General features: G+C 42.2%; 2 protein-coding genes across 2 annotated transcripts in view; both read right to left on the reverse strand.

Moving 5' to 3' along the window:
- The window catches only part of EHHADH (enoyl-CoA hydratase and 3-hydroxyacyl CoA dehydrogenase), a 31,975-nt gene that overhangs the window by 12,641 nt on the left and 1,830 nt on the right, over positions 1–17,504 (reverse strand). Inside the window, exons 2-5 of the mRNA XM_072121242.1 lie at positions 10,766–10,869; positions 10,054–10,226; positions 6,975–7,086; positions 6,392–6,496 (exon numbers count right to left, since the gene is read on the reverse strand). Of these exons, the coding sequence (XP_071977343.1) occupies positions 6,392–6,496; positions 6,975–7,086; positions 10,054–10,226; positions 10,766–10,869 (494 nt within the window). The remainder of the gene's footprint in view (positions 1–6,391; positions 6,497–6,974; positions 7,087–10,053; positions 10,227–10,765; positions 10,870–17,504) is intronic.
- Positions 11,765–14,677, reverse strand: LOC140075404 (uncharacterized). Its single transcript, XM_072121241.1, has one exon. It carries the CDS (start codon positions 14,647–14,649, stop codon positions 12,415–12,417), a length of 2,235 nt encoding a protein of 744 aa, XP_071977342.1. The 5' UTR covers positions 14,650–14,677; the 3' UTR covers positions 11,765–12,414.

The raw sequence follows: 17,504 nt of genomic DNA on the forward strand, positions 1-17,504 counted from the left end.
ATATGCAGGTTCGCTCTCAGGTGTTGAGATATGTAGAATCTAATGCTGCTTTTTCTTAAAGAGGACCCTGATAAAGTGCACTAGGAGCTGCGTACTAAAGTAAGCAGCTCCTAGTGCCAAAACGCAGCAGTGTTATACTGTTAGTGTTATCGGAAACCTCTGATAACACTAACACCGCTGCGATGTACAATACTAATGCTGGACCGCTCTCAAATCGGTCCGGCGTACTGTACTGCACATCGCAGCGGTGTTAGTTAGCATTATCGGAAGTTTCCGATAACGCTAACAGTATAACACTGCTGCGTTTGTTTTAGCACTAGTAAGCAGCTCCTAGTGCACTTATTCCAAGTGACAGGTCCTCTTTAAGACACAATTTTTATTGCAATAAAATCAAATAAAAATAAACATATTAAACTTTCGCAAAACAGAAACCATGTACGGTAATTATCTTACAATAGTTCACAGCTCATAGGTTATAAGAGTCTGCAGATCCAACAATCTAACCACTTCTTCGGAGACAGAATCTCATTTCCATGGTTACTAGACATACAGTAAACCTTTCAATAAAAATGATTTTCCTTGCAGATGGGTTGAGGACGGCAATAAATATAAAAGTTAATGGCTGCTGATCTCTTCCATTACAGTGTGTCCTGGCTGGAAATCTATTGTCTTGGGACTGCTTACAGAAGCTTTACAATATTCACTTAGATTCTGGACAGTCTTCAGGAAACATTTATGAGATGCAGAGATTGTTTATCTTTGTGTTAAAAAAATTTATACATTCATGAAAATAAATCACAAAAATAAAACAGGATTAGTTAATAAGTTAATAATAAAAATTGATCTTTGAATCTAGACAAAAAGTTGCAAACTATCGTGTAAAACCATTTTTAGCAAAAAAAAAAAAAAAAAATTAAGCCCACACTGCTTTTCAGAAAACTAGAGCGGTAAAATTACAGCTCTGTAAAAGGTATTAAAACATGACATTACTTGATCGTCCCGACCCAAAGAACAAAGGAGAGGTGTCATTTGGACCACACAGTGAAAGCCGTATATACAAAGCCCATAAGAAAATGGGACAAGTGCAAGGACCTGTGTACACAGACCTTATTAGGCCATAGGGATGTTAGAGGAGGTCCCCCTTCTACAAGTCCATGCCAATAAGCAACAGCAGCGCTGCTCCGTGGGTTCAAGACTTCCATGTATACCTTGGTCAGCAATGCATTTCAGTGTCTACATATAACACTACATTTCTTATACAGAGGCCTCTGAAAGGGAAATGTATTGCAGACTTCCCGGATACACCAGCTCAACATATTTATTCAACTCATGAGGGGATACATTGATATATTTGGGAATTTATATGCAAATCCCTCCCTCACTGTATTTAGAAACATTTAGAAAAATCAGAAAGCAGTGGAAAGTTTCTTTAAATGCTGCATTATCCAGTATTGCAGCAATATTATATACTGTACACGTCATACTAAACAGTGATAACAGAAAATTAAATGTATTTTCCACATCAGCTCAATACTATAACAGTGGTCCCACACCGCCCTCTATAGGCATTTAGTGGAATTACAAAATCCTAGAATTACAGGTACCGTATATACTCGAGTATAAGCCGACCCGAGTATAAGCCGAGGCCCCTAATTTTAACACAAAATACAGGGAAAGCCTATTGACTCAAGTATAAGCCGAGGGTGGGAAATGCATTGGTCACAGCCTCCCCAGTATATAGCCAGCCAGCCCCTGCCCCAGTGTATATAGCCAGCCAGCCCCTGCCCCAGTGTATATAGCCTGCCAGCCCCTGCCCCAGTGTATATGGCCTGCCAGACCCTGCCCCAGTGTATATAGCCTGCCAGACCCTGCCCCAGTGTATATAGCCTGCCAGACCCTGCCCCAGTGTATATAGCCTGCCAGCCCCTGCCCCAGTGTATATAGCCTGCCAGCCCCTGCCCCAGTGTATATGGCCTGCCAGACCCTGCCCCAGTGTATATAGCCTGCCAGACCCTGCCCCAGTGTATATAGCCTGCCAGACCCTGCCCCAGTGTATATAGCCTGCCAGACCCTGCCCCAGTGTATATAGCCTGCCAGACCCTGCCCCAGTGTATATAGCCTGCCAGACCCTGCCCCAGTGTATATAGCCTGCCAGACCCTGCCCCAGTGTATATAGCCTGCCAGACCCTGCCCCAGTGTATATAGCCTGCCAGACAATGCTCCAGTGTATATAGCCTGCCAGACCCTGCCCCAGTGTATATAGCCTGCTGCAACTGGCGGACAGATCGCACAGAAGATATGCAGGGGTATTCATTTTTTTGACTCGAGTATAAGCCGAGTTTGGGTTTTTCAGCACATTTTTTGTGCTGAAAAACTAGGCTTATACTCGAGTATATAAGGTAATTACAGTAATCCAATACAAGTATACTCTGCTCACTGGTATATATACATACTGGTATACTGCTGTATAAGTCAGAGCTCTTCTGTTTACAGTGATAAGGTAGGGCACTAACAGTAGAGATCCCATCCTTCCAAACCAGACAAGGTTATGTCTCATCTTTGCTGTGAAGCTGGAGGAGGAACACAGCCTAGGATGGGGAAACTGACCAAGGGAGTCCTTCTAACTTCCTTTTTTCTTCACAAAGTCTCCTTGCTGCTCCACTAGGTGGCTTATATTCCTGTTTAGAAGAGCACATCATCTTGCTTGGATCTTTATGTGAGGATTTAGATTTTCGTAACATGTAGCACTAGACATTAAGAGGTATTCCCATTTCAGCAAATAAATGCTATTGTTTGAATAATGAAAAGTTATACAATCTTCCAATATACTTTCTGTATCAATCCCTTAAGGTTTCTAGATCTCTGCTTGCTGTCATTCTATAGAAAGCTCCAATGGACAGAAATCTGACCATGGTCACACAGGTGCACGGCTCGTTATAACACAAAGCTCCGAATACTCTCTGTGATACTAACGAGCCGTGCACCTGTGTAACCATGGAGATTTGAAAAACCGAGAGGAATTGATACATAAAGTATATTGGAAAACTGAATAATAGTAATTTGCCTAAATGGGAACACCCCTTTAATCTTGTGTAATTATGTGGATAACTTTACTCAGATTTTGAAATTGTTGAATTCTTGACTAATTCTTTTCCATCTTAAATGATATATTGTTTTAGAAAACTTGAAACTCTTTTTCTCTACAATGGGAATAGGTATATTGTGACACTCATATTTAACTCACATGCTGTCCATTTCCTACTGATCCTCCTTGTGATGGTTCTACTCATTCATTGAGGTCCAGATGCGTTTAATTAAACTTATTGGACTTGATTAGGAAAGGCACACCCCTGTCTATATAAGACCTCCCAGCTCACAGTACATGTCAGAGCACATGAGAATCATGAGGTCTAACGAACTGCCCAAGGAGCTCAAATAAAGACTTGTGGCAAGGCACAGATCGCCTTTATAATCCTTGAGTGGAAGTGTGAGAAGACCACAACTTGACCAGGAAAGATGAACGTGGACAAATACATCATGGATGAAAACGTCTTCCAGAAGGCTCTGGACCTCAGATTTGGCCGAAGATTCACCTTCCAACAAGACAATGACCCTAAGCACACTTCTGTTATAGACGGATACAAATAGGTAAAATAGAAATGGAAGAATTCTGTGTTAACCATTTCTTACATAAGGAAATGCAGCCATTCAAGTTAATGGTTACTTGGTTTCATGATAAATTCCTTTTAGCTGTATTTTCTTTTGTTCCCTGTGGCTTGTAATATCACATGGCGATGGGTCGAGTTGATACAATGTTTATCTGTGATAATGAGGATTTGCTGTATATGTTTAATGATTCTCTACAGTCACAGTAGGTCAAAGGCTCATTCCCCTTCATAGATTAAGGATTCAACCACATTGATAGTAATGAGGACTTGTAAATCATTGACTTTAAATGAGAAAGATGGAAGAGAAGCTGACTGCCCTTTTTGATCTTAGACTGTACAAACAAGACGGACAAACAAGGATGTTTTGACTTGTAGCCAGAAACCCATCACAATCATAACTGTATCATTTAACCCCGTCAGTTCTCAGCTTATTTTGGCCTCAAGGACATGTCCCCATTTTCTAAGTCTGTCCTGTGTCACTATAAGTGGTTATAGATTTGGAACACTATAAGATATCCACAGGATTTTGAGACGGTTTTCTCGTGACACATTGAACTTCAAATTAGTTAAAAAATTCGGAAGATATCTTTTGTGTTTAGTCATTAAAAAAAACAGAAATTTGGCAAAAACTTTTGAAAAATTCTTAATTTTCAAAGTTCTAAATTCTCTACACTTGAAGCAGATAGTCCTAGCAACCAAATTAATTCATAGCTTATTTCCCAAATGTCTACTTTATGTTGGCATGTATTGGACGAAATAGATTGTCAAAATGCAACAAAGGCCGGCTGATTAGGACTATCTATTTCATCCCGTGTCCTTTACCAGTTAAAGATTGTATTAAATGCACCTAAATAATTAAGAAAGTAGCAAATTGTACTTCTGACCGTTGATCTTTGACTGTAAGCTAACCATTTACTTATATGGGTTCAAACAAATGTTTTATTTTTTTATGTGAGGTCCGCTCACATACCGATGACACATAGACTACAAGCCCATTGATTCAGGGCCACAATTTCACACACTTTGGCCAACATTTACTAAGGTCCTTGCGCCAGTTTTCTGGCGGACTTTGCAGGCTCTTTTCAGTGCAAACTGCTTGCACATGTATTTAAGAAGTGTCCGAGACACATTTGTGGTGCATGCCGCGCTATACCTAATGCAAAATTCTGCACTAAAATGGGCGTTCCTGTGCTCCGTCAGACAGTGTGCCACATTTAACATGCAAAGTCCAACAGAAGTTTGTTGCACGTCCCATGTCAAAGATGCGCCAAAGAAAAGTTGGACAAGTCAGAAATCCTGAATCTGGTGCACTCTGCACACTACACACGCAACTGCACTGTTTTTAGTAAATGTGGGCCATAGTTTGTAGGAAGGCCTCTTTAACACTTGCGTTGCAGATCACGTCAGAGTTTGATCAGGGAGCGAACAGACATTTTTCATCAGAGTTCAATCAGTTTTCAGTCAGAGTTTGTTCAGTGTCTCAGTTTTTCACGCGCATTTTTTTTTGGCAATTTCAATGCAATTTTGATTGCTTCTGACAAATCTTCTGATATACACACAGTCTAGTGCTATAATTTATCACAACATACCAAAGTACTTTCATGCTGTCAGGGCCAATGTGTACTATCAGGGCACAAGGCATATAAAGCAGAAATGTACTTTAACCACTTTTATTGCAAGTCTGGATCTTTAAGGATAACTTGCTAAATCTATTTGTTAACACTCTTGTTTCAGATTATGTAACCACAAACCAGACTGAATTACCAACAGGTGAACCAGACAAATTTTTTATTATAATTGGCAGCTCGCTACAATGTAGATACATAAATGACTGGCAAATCGAGTCAACATAATGTAACATGTGCTAACTATACTGACTTTCTTTTTCCTCTAGTTGGACACATAAAGAAGAATACTGTAACTATATATTATGCACTTTATGGGTGCTTTCTGCCAGTGTCCGTTCGCATTGAATCCAAATCTTTTTCCTTGTGGTGCAAACTACATATTTTGTATAATATTTTATTTTCATGTTGTTTTTAAATGTTGACATAATATTTTTCATTTTAATTAGAATAGAAATAAACATGGTTTTATTATACCAAAACACACACCTGAGAGAGGCGCTCCCAAACGAATCTGTCGTCATGGATGAAGGCGGACCTTGTGTCCCCCTCCCTCTGACGTCTCTTCCTCCTCTTAATATAATGGTGCTCCCTCTCAGATATGTGTGAGCCTTGACAAAGAGCGTGTGTATACGCTCGAAACGCGTAGGCTGGACATTGTAGTCCACCACACGGACGCAGTGCTAAGATATATGTGATGTTCATCTCTTTTATGGAAGTTAAATAAAAAGTCCGGAGTGCTTCTTCCCAACACAACGCGCTGGATCATTTTTTTTGAATCGTTTCAACCAGACAAATGTTAGTAATGTGAACCTGGTGCATGGAAAGTAGCGTAATCCATGGAAAGTAGCTTTATTGTCCCATCTCTGCAGTGGTTTCTGCATAAAGTGGAAACCCACTTTAATAAAATAGATTTAAATTTGGTCAAAGAAAAGTATATTAGTTTGTGAAGCGGACAGTGAAGCTGAGATACCTGCTGCTGAAGGAAACAACCATTAAACTTGTAAAGTCATTTTTTGCCCGAAATGTATAATACAAATTCTTGTCAAATTCTTGACAAATAGCTAATACACAAGAGTGGTAATACACACTGCTTACCCACAACCTTCCGAGCCAACTGTACAGCTGCATCAACAACATTACCCTGTACCACTTCATCAATGATACCCAGCTGTAAAGCTTCAGTAGCAGGAACGTGTCTTCCTGCAGGAAAAGAAGCAGCAGGAAAAGAAAACAGAAGAACAGAGATGATATATGTTTAAGAGTATATTCAGTAATCCACTTAAATCATCATGTGTATACACCAAAGAGTATAAATTTGTGTCTAATCTGGAATTTAAAATGTCGCTCTATGCGGTGCAGTACTGTATATAATTACAGGTGTCACATGTACTTCATCTTTGAAGCAGAGTAAGAGCGGCTTTAAATTATTTCAGCCCTTTACTTTCTCCCTGCTCCTGCAGATACCGCCAGCAGGGAAAAGGTAAAGGTCTGCAATTATACCGAGGGATGGCAGAATATTATTTTACCAGAAAATATAAGATTCTGCATAATGAAATGTACAAGATGGTGGCTTATAAATTGTATCCACATTATTAGCTTTTAGTAGAAGAATCTGAGATTTTTTATTCCACTATTTTTTGTTTCTTTAATAGGCATAAATAATAATAATAATAATCACCTCGTACAATCACATCTAGAGCTGCAGGAACACCAATTAATCGGGGTAGGCGTTGCGTTCCTCCGGCTGCAGGCAGAATGCCAATGAGTACTTCAGGAAGACCCACCCGGGACTGTAATCAAAGAACAGTATGAAACAACGAAAGATACAGTTATCTGCAGTAATATTGTTTTCTTTTATTTAAAGGTGTCAAGATATTTATATTCAACATTGTTTATTACAAGCGTCTTTATTGTTTCACATTACTCTATGTCCTTCTGAGAACTATAGTCTAACTGCTTGGCGAAAAGCAAAATAATCTATGAGTTAGAGTAGCTCTAAAGGAAACCTACCATCAGAAATCTTCCTATTAAGGTAGATGTGAAGGTAGGTTACTAGTAACTTGACAAGCCTTAAACTATCTTTACCTAATCCTAAAATTCTTACATTATATTGAGGGAAATCTAGGGTGTCTCACTGATGACTGAAACCTAGTCATAGGTCTATCCTAGGGAAAAACATTTAGAACAACTTAGTGGGTGTAATTTCACAAGATTTGCCGGTGTTATATACAGATATCCACATTTTAAACGTATCTGGACGTGTGATGCACTTTAATGCAATTCTTAATCTGCACGGGAATAGTTGAATATCATGCAGTGTTAGTCAAGGTAGAAGGAGAGAATGTTTGTTGCTACCAACTCCCGCCATGTGCCTCCTGGATTTACCAGTCTGAACTCAGTATATAACTGTGGCCTGAAAGACACCTATAATAAGTAGTTAGTGAGTAGGGGAGCCGCTCACTTGGTAAAGCCTGCAACTCTCTAAGTATCCCGATTTATATCAGGAGCAGCTTCCTGCTGTCTAATAGATAGGATGAGGATATCAAGACTATTCATTTCATGACAAGCAGTTACTAATAGATTGTTAGGTACAGAAGGTGTTCTATAATAAGATATAGGACAACAAAGGTCTGTATACTGTCCCTACTATCCGCTTCTGCCAATGGACTGAGGATATATTCGCCACCACTTTCCAACTGCTAATACTCAAGGTAATCACCAAATATAGTACACAGCCTTACAATAACCCATGCCACCTGTTTGATAGAATAAGCCACCAATGAAGCAGATATTGTGATCCTAAAGGAAATCTACCATCAAAATCAAGCATGATAAACTTGGGACACTTGCTCTTAGATCCAGGCACAGTGACTGTGGTAATCTACTTATATTTGATATCTTTCCAAAATCAACTGTTATAATTATTCTAATAAATCTGTAGGTCTCTGGTGGGTGTCTCTAGAGCCCCTCAGTCCTGTAGAGCTGTTACAATAGAATAAGCCACCAATGAAGCAGATATTGTGATCCTAAAGGAAATCTACCATCAAAATGAAGCATGATAAACCAGGGACACTTGCTCTTAAATCCAGGCACAGTGACTGTGGTAATCTACTTATATTTGATATCTTTCCAAAATCAACTGTTATAATTATTCTAATAAACCTGAAGGTCTCTGGTGGGTGTTTCTAGAGCCCCTCAGTCTTGTAGCGCTGTTACAATGAGCAGAGGAGGTTTCCCACCCCCTGCCATTCCTGTTGCTTTTAGATAACACAGGCAGGTAGAGAGCAGGGTGTCGGGGGTGATTCATATTCTGCTCATGGTAACAGCCTAAATCTACAGCAATGAGGGACTCTAGTAAGCCCTTCAGGCTAATTAGCATAATTATAAAAGTAGATTTTAGATGGCAGTCGGCCTTGAATAACAAATATAAGATTACCTGGGGGGCAGTGCCTGGATCTACAGTATGTGTAAGTTTCCCTGGTTTATCGTGCTTGATTTTGATGGTAGAATTCATTTAAAGCTCAGTCTTTCTGCTTTTCCTTATATAGATAAATAGTCCCAGTGCAAATCCCCATAAAAAATTGGTTCTAATTTGTTTTAGAATGTATACAGTTGTATACTCGAGTATAAGCTGACCCGAGTATAAGCCAAGCCCCCTAATTTTACCACCAAAAACTAGAAAAAACTATTGACTTGGGTATGAGCCGAGGGTGGGAAATGCATTGGTCAAAGCCTCCCAGTACATAGCTATCAAGTCCCTGTCGTATATAACCTGCCATCCCCATTTAGTACATAGCCCGCCAGAACTCCTTAGTATACAGCCACCTCCCTGTAGTATACATCCAGCCAGCACCCTTTAGTAGCCAGCCAGCCCCTGCCCAAAAATAAACTTACATACTCACCTTCAGGTGGTCCCGATGCTTGGCGGGGCTTCTCTTCTGTCTTCTCTGCAATGCTCTGGTCCCCGCAGCTCCTCTTCTGTCTGCTGTAGCAGCCAGCAGAGCCGGGGCCATACGCTCTGCCAGCTGGCACACACTAAGATGCGGCCGCTGATGACATCATAGTGTGCGCCGGCCGGCAGAGCGCATGGCCGCATCTCTGCAGGCTGCTACAGCAGACAGAAGAGGAGCTGCGGGGACCAGAGCATCGCAGAGAAGACAGAAGAGGAGCCCCGCCAAGCATCAGGGGCGCTGCAAGGTGAGTATGTATGTTTATTTTTTTAATTGACTCGTGTATAAATGGAGGTGAGGTTGTTCAGCACATTTTTCGTGCTGAAAAACTCGGCTTATACAGGAGTATATATATATATATATATATATATAATATATATATTGGCCCTATGTGAGGACACAATGGGGCACATTTACATCCCCGATACATGGAGTTGACTGGAGAAAGTGCATGGTCAGCCTATAATGCACCGTGCGGCCATTCACTAAGATATCACGCCCGAAATCATGAATGTATCGCTTCCCTGCTCAGGTCTGACAGGATTCACCATATCTTTAATGGTGCATCTTAGGGCTAGTGCTTACGGCACACTTTGAAAGTTAAATCCCATGCTCAGTCCGACAGCATGCCCCTAATCTGTGTTGCATGGAAACTAGCGCAGAGCGCTACAAAAAGGGTTGCGTGCGCCTTTGCAGTGAACTCACGTGGCAGCATTAAAGATTTCATAAACTAAAACAGTCTCCTGTTCCCTAAAATATTCCCTAGTTTATCATCCCAAAAATGAAAGTCATATACCGTATAGTTACCTGTGCATTTGCCACTCTATAGTGACATGCCAGAGCTAACTCAAGCCCTCCACCAAGGGCAACACCTTCAATAGCAGCCACTACAGGTTTCCTGCTAGCTTCGATTGTCGCATTTATATCTTCTAAGGACACGGTTTTCATTGCTGAGGTGGAAAATTCACGAATGTCAGCCCCTAAGAATTCACAAAGAATGACAATGTAAAATCCATGCAGCTTACTTTAGATAGCAAAGTTACCAATAAAGAAAGAAATGTATCAGGAGGACCTACACTAATATTAAATGACAATAATAAAGTTAGAGTAAATAATAGAGTTTTCGGACCAAACACACAGAAGAAATTTCATAATCCTTAATGTGTATAATTTATAAGTAAACTATAAGGAACTGGGCAGCGCTGTCCAACTCTAACAATTACTGTATATTACAACATTCCTTTAGCTTAATGGGGAAAATCGAAAAATTATTATTACACTATTTTATTTACACTGAAGACACAGGAAAATTCTATTTGGTTGTCTCCCAGTGAGTTGTGAGGTGAGATCATGGCAAAGGAGCACAGCATTAAAAATGTATAAAACTAAACTAAACTCAGTCACTTTTCCTTGATATATGAACTGGGGATGGGTGATAGAGTGTATGTTTTTCTGCTGACAGGTTTCCTTTATTTTATATTAGATTTTAATAGTTAGCCAACGGTGAAGATGAACATACCTGCGCTGAACTTTCCACTGGCCCCAGATAGCACAATTGCCTTTACAGATGGGTCTTTAGAGGCTTCCCCAAATTCCTTTACTAGTCCATGACGAACAGAAGAGCTGAAAAAGAAAGAAAATTCAAGGAAAACCCAGTTTAACACTACGTTGAAAGGCATGGAGCCTAATATAACATATAGAATACAAGACTTGTGTAAACTTACAAACTTACAGTATGAAAATGTGCAAAATTTATCACAGTGGGAGGCGACTGGTTAAAAAAAAATAAAGGTTTACTTACCTCCAACGTCCCTCCCGGCAGCCCGAGCTGCCATCTCTCCAGTCCGTGCCGCATGTAAACAAACAAGGGCACGGAAGCTGCGCTGCATTAAGCTCCTGGACAGCCGAGGTCGCCGGCCACGCCCATCCGTCCCTATTCCAGCGCTGTATAATGCGGGATGGGTAGCATGGCCAGCCTCCACAGCAGCCTGGCTTCCATTCCATATTTGTTTACATGGGGCATAAACCTGAGATACGTTAGAGTGGGACGCCGGATGCGACCGCGGAGGTAAGTTAATTTTCTTTTGCAAATTGTCACGGCGAGGACGCCGCCGCCTCGTCACGTGACGTGGGGTGCAACTGTACGGGTTAATTTAGCCTGCTCAAACTTGCGCTCACCTTTCACTCAGGACACAAATTGAGCATAAATAACACCTCATACAGATCCAGCACCAGAACCGCTGCCACCACTTATTGCATTTATACTGGGACCAATAAGTATCCCACTGTACAACAACTCTTGCTTCTCAGGCAGTCACCTTGTCACACCACTAGACATGCACACTCAGCACTCCAGCAGTCACACAGCTAACCACACTTCACAAGGCTATGAGTTCACAGAGCATACAGGGACCAAAATTAAAGTGAAAAGCTTTAATTACAAAAAGTTGATCAGTGCATAAAAAGATATTATTAAAAACAAAAGAATTACAAAATAAAATGACACACAACACGGCAAAACAGTTCTAAAATAAAAAGGGAGAAAAATAACAGAAACTTACAAACTTAAAGTAAATCCTGATCCCTGGAGGTGGGAGAAATAAGGAACACACTCCGCTTGTCAAGCAGCCCCCAAAATGTGAATACCAATTCTTGGATTTCATATTGTTTTATAACTTCTCAGTTTGGTTCAGATTTCCGAACCTCCCATTCATTAATTAGTCCACAGGGTCATTCACGATTGGGCAAAGTTTTAATGAGGGGGGAGAGTCCAGGAATATTTAAACAGTCTTTTGTTTCCAAATCCTGATGCAGAAGAGGGGGGGTAGGGAGACCAAATGTCCTTTGGGGTCTGAACAGACCTGTCTTCAGTTCAGAGGTTATCAGGCTGTTAAAGCTCCAGGATGTCATAAAAGCTGCCTGGACGCTTCAATAGATGCCAAATATTTAAACAAAGTTTGTAATTACCCTATAGTTAAACCAATCTTATGCATTCACAATTAATATCTCCTTGACACCTCCCCCTTTCAAGATTGGGCAAATTTGAAATGACCCACGCCATTTTAAATTTTCCCAAGCCAATTACCAATAATACATAGCAGAAGTTCAGTACCATAAAAATCATTACCATAAGATGTGATTACCTGGGCACATCAACCATCCTTTGTCCTATGTATAAGGCCAAGTAATATCTCCCCTGGTCACTTGTACACTGCTGTGCTGGGACCCCCTGCTGACTTTATGGCTTTGTGCTGCAGAAACACTAAGTTCTGTGTCCCCTCTCCCAAGTGTGAAATGGTTAACCCTCTCCCTGCTGGATGAAATGCCAATGGAGTTAAGTGTAGGACTACTGTACCCAGTTACATTGTGCTTTGGTTTTCCAGCTGTACAGCTATTAGGGTCCCTCTCTTTACCATTTATACTACAGGGATTAGGTTGGACCACTGACTGAACGCTCTCCTTAGAGTCCCTATGCCCCTGCTCCACTTCCTGATCGCTCCCCAAAACTGCACTGGCCACACTCATCACTGGGAACCCGACCTCACTGTGGACCCCAGTCTCCTCTCTCAGCACTGGTTCTAGTGTACACGCTGTCTTTGGCTCATAGGCACACTGCATCTCCCCAGTCTGAGTAGAGGCATCTTTGTGGCTCATGTTCTGAGCCTTACTCATCTTGACACCTCTTGTCTGCTCTAGGACCTCTCCTTGAGTAATGGCCTCCACTAGACCCACACTCAGGACCTTAGAGCTTCGAGGTGCAGATTCAGAGACTCCATCTTGGCAGCCTCTCACACCCTTCACCATATCTGCTGACTGCAGGGTTATCTCTGGGGGCCCATTCACCACCCCCTCCCCCGTAGCTTCCTCATACTGGGACACCTCTGGTTCTGGAGCAGGCATAGCCTTGCTCTTGCTATCCTGTCCTCCCTCCCAGACCAGTCCCCTTGGGCTTCTGCCCATTTTCTCATATGATTGTTGTACATCAGGCACATACACAGTTGTCATTTTTCCCAAATCATTTCCCAACAATACATCCACAGGCAATTCTTGTGACACTCCCACTTGTCTGATACCTCTACCAGAACCCCAGTCCATAAAAACCTTGGCAACGGGCACTCCTGGATGGCATCCGGTTATCCCCTTCACAGGCAAAGTCTTTTCTGGAATGATGTCCTTAGGGTTTATGACCTCAGGGCGAACTAAAGAATAACTTGCCCCTGAGTCTCTTAATCCCTGGGTGACTCTATCACCCACTATCACAGTTTGCATATGGTGCTGTAACTTGTCCATATCACCAGAAAGCAGCATGACTACTGGTACTGTAGAGTAGACAGTTGCCCCTCTCTCTGGGCACGCAGACCTCAGATGACCCACTTTGTTACAATTAAAACATTTGCGCATATCCCCCTGATTTATAGACTCCCTCAGTGTAATGTTCTCACCCACTTTGGAGACAGAAGGCTGTGATGTTGTCCTGGCTTGTATCTCCTTCCAGCTGGAGGACCTTTGGGGGGAAGTTTCCCTCTTGGCTTCAGGCATCCGGTTGGCAGTATAGGAGTCTGCAATCTGCGCAGCTTCATCCGCAGTTTTAGGCTCCTTGTCACAAACAAACTGTCGTACATCCACAGGACAAATGTGCAGAAACTGATCTTTTATCATGAGATCCTCCAGGTCCTCACGGCTGTTGACAGAAAGTCCTCGGGTCCACTGTAGAAAGGTAGTCCGTAAGTTGCCTACTGTATCAGCGTAGCTGTCGGTTGGTCCTCTCTTTACGCTCCGGAATTTCTTGCGGTACACCTCTGGAGTTAGGTTGTACTTTTTAATCAAAGCAGCTTTTATAGCATCATAGTCCTCATCAAGCTCAAGAGGAAGGTCAGCAAATACTTCCAGGGCTTTGCCTCTTAACCCTGGGCTTAAATACTGTGCCCACTGCTCACGGGGCAGATGGTATTGTCTGCAGGTCTTCTCAAACGACCGCAGAAAAATGTCCAAGTCCCCATCCTTGTCCAGTACTGGAAAACGTTCTTGACGAGGTCTTTTGGGGTCTACATCCTGGGATTGGGGTTGCACAGAATTGATACCCCTTTCAATACGCGCCATTTCCAGCCTGAATTCTCTATCAGCCTGGCGCTCACGCTCTGCGGCCTCTCTCTCTTTCTCTCGCTCTGCAGCCGCTCTCTCCTTCTCTTGCTCTGCGGCTCCTCTCTCCTCTCGTGCTGCAGCTGCTCTCTCCTTCTCTCGCTCTGCGGCCACCTGATTAAATTGAAGGATAAGCTGCAGACGCAGGCTAGGATCACATTCACCTAGCTGCTGTAGGGCCATTTGTAGAGACACATCCATGCCTACCTGAGGGCTCCTGCTGTGGGTAGCTTCAGGGGAAACTCTTCCAGGATTAATGTCCATATCTTGGCTCCCTTGAGCCGTGCCAGATCCTTGCTCTGTATCTTGCTCCATCAAAGCACAAACCAGCAGCTCTCTGGACTTGTCAGCCGGGTTGATACCTCTCTGCTCACAGAGGTGGACTAGAGCCTCTTTGCTCTGTCTCTTGTAGATGGTTGCCATCACTGAGTGCAACCTTTGCCAAATAAAAGATAGAAAAGAAAAACGGGGAAGGGGAACTGTTTGCACGTGTGTCTTAGAACAGCACTGATTTGGTCCGTGTAAATCTAGGGTACTCCTCGCAAGGATTCCACTAGTCCTTAAGTGCAGGGGTTAGTTACTTAATCCCAACACTTAATGCTCTGACAAAAATGAATTTATCCCACCGCTGCCACCAATTTGTCACGGCGAGGACGCCGCCGCCTCGTCACGTGACGTGGGGTGCAACTGTACGGGTTAATTTAGCCTGCTCAAACTTGCGCTCACCTTTCACTCAGGACACAAATTGAGCATAAATAACACCTCATACAGATCCAGCACCAGAACCGCTGCCACCACTTATTGCATTTATACTGGGACCAATAAGTATCCCACTGTACAACAACTCTTGCTTCTCAGGCAGTCACCTTGTCACACCACTAGACATGCACACTCAGCACTCCAGCAGTCACACAGCTAACCACACTTCACAAGGCTATGAGTTCACAGAGCATACAGGGACCAAAATTAAAGTGAAAAGCTTTAATTACAAAAAGTTGATCAGTGCATAAAAAGATATTATTAAAAACAAAAGAATTACAAAATAAAATGACACACAACACGGCAAAACAGTTCTAAAATAAAAAGGGAGAAAAATAACAGAAACTTACAAACTTAAAGTAAATCCTGATCCCTGGAGGTGGGAGAAATAAGGAACACACTCCGCTTGTCAAGCAGCCCCCAAAATGTGAATACCAATTCTTGGATTTCATATTGTTTTATAACTTCTCAGTTTGGTTCAGATTTCCGAACCTCCCATTCATTAATTAGTCCACAGGGTCATTCACGATTGGGCAAAGTTTTAATGAGGGGGGAGAGTCCAGGAATATTTAAACAGTCTTTTGTTTCCAAATCCTGATGCAGAAGAGGGGGGGGGGGGGGGGGTAGGGAGACCAAATGTCCTTTGGGGTCTGAACAGACCTGTCTTCAGTTCAGAGGTTATCAGGCTGTTAAAGCTCCAGGATGTCATAAAAGCTGCCTGGACGCTTCAATAGATGCCAAATATTTAACCTCTTAACGCTCAGCGTCCGATATATCGGACGCTGAGCGCAGTGACTTAGCGCTCAGCGTCCGATATATCGGACGCTGAGCTGATGCCGGTTCAGCTCAAGATCTGAGCCGAACCGGCATCGGGAAAGACGGGGTGCCGGCTGTGACTGATAGCCGGCACCCCAGTGTAACACCCGCGATCGGAGTTGTCTCCGATCGCGGGTGCTTAACCCGTTAAATGCCGCGGTCAGCGCGACCGCGGCATCTAACATGTATCTGGGGGGTCTTTCCCCCACGATCGGCCCCCCCGAACCGTTTTCGGGGTGCGCCGATCGTTGCTATAGTAACTCTGGGGTCCGATCTGGACCCCAGAGTTACCTGCAAGAATTGCCAGTAAGATGGCGTCTGTGACGTCATCTTACTGGCACAGTGCCAGCCTATGCAAGTGTATAGGCTGACACTGATAATACTCTGCAATACATCAGTATTGCAGAATATTATCATGAAGAAGCAATCAGATGATTGCTTCTTCATGTCCCATGGTGGAAAAAGTGAAAAAGTAAAAAAAAAGTTATTCAATAAAAAAATAAAGTCATAAATCACTAAAAATGCCCCAAATCCCCAAAACATATAAAGAGACATATAACTCAAAAAAAAAGTCTAAATCATAAGACAAACCCCACATATATAGTATCACCGCGTCCGTAACAACCCGTAGAATAAAAGTAAATCATTATTGAACCCGCACGATAAACGCCGTAAAAAAAAACTGTTATAAACCCTCCAAAAATTATGATTTTTACCTTTTCAATCCCACAAAAAATGCTATAAAATGTGATCAAAAAACCATATGTACTGCGACATGATACTGGTGCAAAGTACAACATGTCCCGCAAAAAACAAGCCATCAACCAGCTCCGTAGCCAAAAAAGTAACAATGTTATGCCACTTGGAAGACGGCAATACATAAATGATAGATTTTTTCCCACATTAGGGTTTTGTTTGACAAATTTAGTAAAACGTAAGAAAATATATTCATGTCTGGTATCCCCGTAATCGTATCAACCCATAGAATAAAGATAACAGGATTATTAGTCTATACGCTGAACACCAAAAAAAAAAAGTAAAAAATCCAGTACAGAATTGATGCTTTTCTACTCCTGTCCTCAAAAAAAGTTCCTAAATTTTCAACAATAGGTGATACAAACCCCAAAATGGTAACATTGGAAAAAGCATCTCATCCCGCAAAAAAAATGGCATCACATGGCCCAAATAACGGAAAAGCGAAAATTTTATAGCCTTCAAAAGGGGCCAATGAGGAAACTAAAATCCTGGCAGCTGCAGCGCCCTCCTTCCCTTCTGCACCTCGCTGTGCCCCCATAACACAAGTCACAGCCACATGTGGGGGGTCTTTGTACTCAGGAGAAATTGCAGAACAAATTGTATGGTGGGTTTTCTCTTTTTATCTTTTGGAAATGTGTAAATTTTAGGGCTAAATGAACGTATAAGGGAACAATATGACCATTCTAAATTTCACCTCCATTTTGATTCAATTACTATGAAGATCTCAAGGGGTTAACAATCTTCGTAAAAGCTGTTTCTGATAGCTTGAGGGGTGCAGATTTGAAAAT

The sequence above is a fragment of the Engystomops pustulosus genome, chromosome 8 (assembly GCF_040894005.1).
Source record: "Engystomops pustulosus chromosome 8, aEngPut4.maternal, whole genome shotgun sequence".
Lineage (NCBI taxonomy): Eukaryota > Metazoa > Chordata > Amphibia > Anura > Leptodactylidae > Engystomops > Engystomops pustulosus.

Bases quoted from the DNA above. Each gene is read 5' to 3' on its own strand.
- LOC140075404 (XM_072121241.1), bottom strand. From the start codon at position 14,649: ATGGACATTAATCCTGGAAGAGTTTCCCCTGAAGCTACCCACAGCAGG.